This window comes from Crassostrea angulata, chromosome 4 (genome assembly GCF_025612915.1).
Source record: "Crassostrea angulata isolate pt1a10 chromosome 4, ASM2561291v2, whole genome shotgun sequence".
NCBI classification, from domain to species: domain Eukaryota; kingdom Metazoa; phylum Mollusca; class Bivalvia; order Ostreida; family Ostreidae; genus Magallana; species Magallana angulata.
In genome coordinates, this window is record NC_069114.1 from 26,019,974 (window position 1) to 26,025,319 (window position 5,346).

Sequence of the window (5,346 nt, forward strand, 5' to 3'; positions counted from 1 at the left end):
CTTAGTTAGTTTGTCCATTATATTATTCGAAACCTCAATTATTCCTTTTAATGAAGCTTTAAATAAGTAAATATGTTAAATAAAATAATGGAATACTGTTAGAAAATCCTTGATAAATGATGCAGCATTTATTAGATTACGTGCAAATCAATAATTTATTCATCGAATTATTACACGAACAATCTTTCAGTCATCTGTGACCCGAATGTTGCACGAGGTTTAGGGGTAAGCAAGAAATGTTTTTTTTTCTTTACTTTTTGTATTTTTGATACTTAACTGCAGTAGCAGAAAGGTATGGGTACATCTTTCCTTAAGATTTGATAATATTTGATCTCAATGCAAATCGGAACCAGATAATTAAACACCTTTGCCCATGCCCATGTAGATGTGACATTTGGTGTCAACAGAGACATAAATAACATGTTATTAATTTATGTCCCTGGTTTCAATGAATTTATCATATTTAGAGCTAACACACTTTTAATGAATCATCTCTTCCAATGTAGTTTAGCTTATGTGTTAGATATATTGGACTAGTTTTATAATGGTCAAGGTGGTAGGTGGTAAGCATTGTGAACCTGAGTTTATAGTCTGTTTCAGTTAAACATTTGTTCAAATTAATGGGTTGGTGGTACTGTAATCTTGCAATTATTTTGAGAATTCTTTCATACCTTAGGTAGTAATCTAGGTAGAGATTCACTGGGATGTTGAATGACGCCTTCACCATATTTCAGGACAGTCCTATATTATTCATGTCTGGAAAATCATCACATTCGCATGTGTCACCCACTTGAATTAAGCAGCTTAAACCACCTTCTAATGAATTAGTTAATTAAAAAAATTTATCCATACATTATGATTCTTCAACAATTGATACAGCTGGTATATTTGTTTTGATTCTGTGTTTATTTTGGCTCACCATCCTTGGGAAGCATTTTATATACTGGTGTGCAATAATGCACATCGAAGTTAAGCTTTCAAGAACTAAAGGAACCTGTAAGATTTATAGGTACAAAAAGGGTGTTTTAAATCGTAACAATTTCTTCAAGATTCAGTGAAATTGTCAGTTGAAGTACTCAGCCAAGCCAAATCTCTACCAAGATCATGAAGATAAAGCATGTAGATGAACTAAGAACATCGTTTAAAATAAGTTGTACCAAATGTTGTAGTTAATACATGTAATCACTATTTTAATTATGCTGAGAGTGTAGAAAAAATCTCTAGAAATTGGTAACATCCATGTGAAATATAAGTGAGATAAACTTTTTAAGACTTTACACACACCAAACTCTTAGTGAAACCACATCAAATTTCCAAATATGTATAACTTAGGTAAGTTGATTATTCAATTGAATTTGGATGGCATTTTTGTGAAGTATCGATCAGAGTGAGATGCAACAATATCCAGGACACAATAAAGGTGTACATGTTTACATACAGGCTTGTATCAAAATTCATACTTTCAAAGCAATTTAATATTAATTCATTTAATTAATACAGTTGATCCTGTTGAATGGTTGACTTTATTCCTTGAAATTTTGATTGTTTTTAAAGTGAATTTAGCTTACTTATGATTTCTGTGTTTGCATGTTTACAGTTCTTGAATGCATAATCATAATTCATTTACAGTTCTGACTAGCTACAGATCTGTATGGGGAAATTTGGGTTGACAATAGAGCTACAGTGCCTCATGTACAAAAAACTTGCATAGATAATCAGGTTAATCAGTTTAAATCAAGTAAAAGTTTTTGTGCAAGTTTTTTGTATGTGAGCTAGGCACTGTAGCTCTACAGCCAGTGAACCCAAATTTTTCTTAGAGCTACAGACATCTGGCTTAGTTTTGAGTTAATAAAACTGTGCATTTTTTTAGTTGTCAAAAAATAGTTTAGATTTTTTTAAAAGTATAAGTAATTAACTTCCAAACAATTAGAATGTGTATATATATTCAATTTTAATTATAGTCTGTCCCAAGATATTTATGCAGCACATTTGGATGATTTTTAATAAAAAAAAACCACATACCTGTGAAAGAGGTAGGGCTGGGACGATACTGTACTTAGCCGATTCGGTACATATCACGATACATGAGATGTGATACAGTACATATCACGATACATTGCAACTAAATGAAAACATGAATAAGGGTTTAAAATTTATTGAATCTGTCAATGTATTACCGCATGTCCAAAATTATTTTATTATATTTAAAATGAGCATTGCACAATTTACAAATTACTTTAGTCTCGTATGTATACACTACTTTTTCATAAACAAGAAATACAAAAGTTTTCCACACTCCAGATTTAGCTTCGTAACAGTTTTGAAAACTTTATGAGTTTTTCCGCCACCTTTGTACTTGCATATTAGTCGCGCGGACTAAAAATAGCCGATATATGAAGCTCGGATATTTTTGGAAAATAAAAAAAAGTTCGCTTAGGTATCGTTGTATTAATGGTAAATGTATCGATCCAAATATCGTCAAAATAAATACCGTGATGCACTGGTGGATCGTCCCATCCCTAGAAAGAAGTGCAATTGAAATAGTTGTAAGGGATATTTTCCAAGATAATTTCACTGACACATTATCATCTTTCACTCGGAAAAATTCACAGGAACGAAAACAGATTTCTTACGGATATTTATAATGGGGAATGTTTACGTCTTTTTTCCATTCGGAATACACCCGGAATACCCGGGTACATCACACAATTTTTCAACGTTATCATCCAGGCTTGCTGCAATACAAATTCCCCATAGACATCACATTTTTTAGCACTGTACTGAAACCTGATAAGCTAACAGGGGCGTTTCGACTGAGAAATCTTGGAAATTTTTCATACTTTTGAATGAACATCGTTTGAACCCTGAGGTATTTATAAATGTCAAGCAATTAAGCCAAATGGGAATCCAGGATATCTTGGGACAGACTTTAAAGAAAATATTAGCGCAGTTTTACAGACTTATTTGTTTGGCATAGTCATACTAAAGGACATTGTATTGGAAAGGTCATTGAATTGGTAAAGTTTTCAGATGTACCAATGTACCATTGAGTTTACCACATTTACTAACAGCATGCACATTTGAAAACTAATATTTTCTTTTGATTGGTCAGACAGTTCTGAAATCTGACCTCATTCTCTTTAAGATGTTTGTCATTTGTTTGGTTTACCAGTTTGGAAGTCAGGTGGTTGTACTAGTACAGAGTTATAATTATATACCTACAATCATCTGGTGAACTTTTTAAATGAGATTATATTTTCATTATCTCAAAACGTTATCTTGGTTTTTACTTCAGTATATTTGCACATTGATAGCATGTAGGTGAATTTTAATACATGTACTAATTGAATGATTTATTTATTTAAAGATGGAGTCGCTAGGCTTTCAAGGAGAGCACACTGGGTCTGTTTTGTGTGTAGATGTCTCTGAAGAGGTCATAGTCTCTGGTGGTGAAAATGGAGATTTGTGCTTATGGAACCTGGAAGGGAAACTTCTCAACAAGTACAGAGAGGAAGGCACAGACTGCACCTCGGTGCTTCTCTCGCTTGTGAAAAAGGACGTAGTGTATGCCGCATTCAATGACGTACTCAAGGTATTCAATCGAGGGGACATGTCGACTCCGACGGATACTTTTACCTACAATTCTGATGAGATTAATCAGATTGCGGTGGACGAGAAAGAGAAATACCTGGCTGCCAGCGATGATGCTGGGGAAATACGAGTGATCGATCTGACGGAAAAGAAACTGTTTAAAACTCTGAAGAACAAACACACGAACATTTGTTCTTCAGTCTGTTTTCGTCCTCTAAAGCCATGGGAACTCTTCACTGGAGGTCTGGATTCTAAAGTGATTCACTGGGATTTTTCTCGTCATAAGTGTCTAAACATGTTCGACATGAATGAGTTAAACAATCCATTTGAAACACCAGATTCTTACATGGTGAGTCCCCCCTTTGTCCATCATTTGGCTGCTAGTCCGAATGGGAAATACTTGGTGGCTGCCCTTGAGAATGGACTGATTGCAGTTTTTGATTCAACAAGGAAACATCTAAGAGAACTATTTAGTCTGCACACTCATACGCAAGGTGTGTCTCAGGTTCACTTTCTATTAGACGACAAATTCGTTTCAGGAGGAAATGACTGTTGCATTGCATTGTGGGACTTGTCAAAATCCCAGGATCATCCTGATTTGGTTTTACCTGCAAATGCTCACGCTGCCAATGGAACTTCCAATGGAATTAGCAGTGCTCCAGATCCTTTGGAAACCAAAAATCAAACAATGACTGATGTATGTCTCATTACCAAAATTGAGCATACGGGCAAAATTAACTGGATGAAGCCTTTTCATCAGGAGCAATGGAAGATTATCATTGCAGATGAATCAAACAAACTGTCAATTAAGGCAATAGATGTCTGAACCTAATTTGTATTCCTGTATGGCCTCAGTGAGGACAACCAGTATTAATTTTATTGATGAATTCTTGTGATATTGTTGAAATAAAGAAATGTCAATTTCATTGCAATGGTCTTCAACATACTCCTCTAGTGTCTACAGCTTTTATGAAATGGTGTTTGAAGTGAATATCAGCTTGATATTTATCAATTTAGCTCCACCTGATTTGAGAAATGTATTTTCAGAAAATTTAACCCACATAGTTGGAATGCATTGGAAACCTATAATCAAAAATGGTTTTATTCCAATTCAAGGGTTGATTTTAGCCAGTGGCAGTGTGGATCTGTTTACGGTTTCTCCACCCTTGCTGTTTTTAACCGGGTTTTCCAACGGAAAAATCCGGTTATTAAAATGGTATAAATGGGGGGCGGGCAGGCGGCTGCCAAAAGGGTACCCTCATTGTACGGATAACTCCTCCTACAGTTTTCAAGATAGGAAGTTGTTCTTTTGCAGATCAATTGTACATATATCAGAGGTGTTCATATTGCTAGGATTTTGATAACCGATAATTTATGAAAAAAATACCAGCATTTGAACTTCGTCATTTTTTGGCAAAATATTGCATATAGGGTACCCTCATTGTACGGATAACTCCTCGTACAGTTCTCAAGATAGGAAGTTGTTCTTTTGCAGATCAATTGTACATATATCAGAGGTGTGCATGTTGCTAGGATTTTGATTTCCGTTAATTTATGAAAAAAATGCCAGCTTTTGAACTTAGTCATCTTTTGGCAAAATATTGCATATAGGGTACCCTCATTGCACGGATAACTCCTCCTACAGTTTTCAAAATAGGAAATTGTTCTTTTGCAGATCAATTGTACATATATCAGAGGTGTGCATATTGCTAGAATTTTGATTTCCAATCATTTATGAAAAAAATGCCAGCTTTT

At 34.6% G+C, this 5,346-nt stretch overlaps 1 protein-coding gene across 3 annotated transcripts; it reads left to right on the forward strand.

Moving 5' to 3' along the window:
* The first annotated feature begins 98 nt into the window (after nucleotides 1–98).
* LOC128179869 (WD repeat-containing protein 53-like) lies at nucleotides 99–4,517 on the forward strand. Of its 3 annotated transcripts, none has more exons than XM_052847533.1 (3): nucleotides 189–225; nucleotides 677–1,420; nucleotides 3,368–4,517. In XM_052847533.1, exon 3 carries the CDS (start codon nucleotides 3,368–3,370, stop codon nucleotides 4,415–4,417), a length of 1,050 nt encoding a protein of 349 aa, XP_052703493.1. In that variant the 5' UTR covers nucleotides 189–225; nucleotides 677–1,420; the 3' UTR covers nucleotides 4,418–4,517. The 3 variants fall into 3 exon arrangements, with proteins under 3 accessions (XP_052703492.1, XP_052703493.1, XP_052703494.1); XM_052847534.1 differs by having other exon boundaries at nucleotides 201–225; nucleotides 1,377–1,420; XM_052847532.1 differs by lacking the exon at nucleotides 677–1,420 and having other exon boundaries at nucleotides 99–225.
* The last annotated feature ends 829 nt before the right edge of the window (nucleotides 4,518–5,346 follow it).

Excerpts from the sequence above, each read along its gene's own strand:
- LOC128179869 (XM_052847532.1), top strand. The coding sequence starts at position 3,368 with ATGGAGTCGCTAGGCTTTCAAGGAGAGCACACTGGGTCTGTTTTGTGT.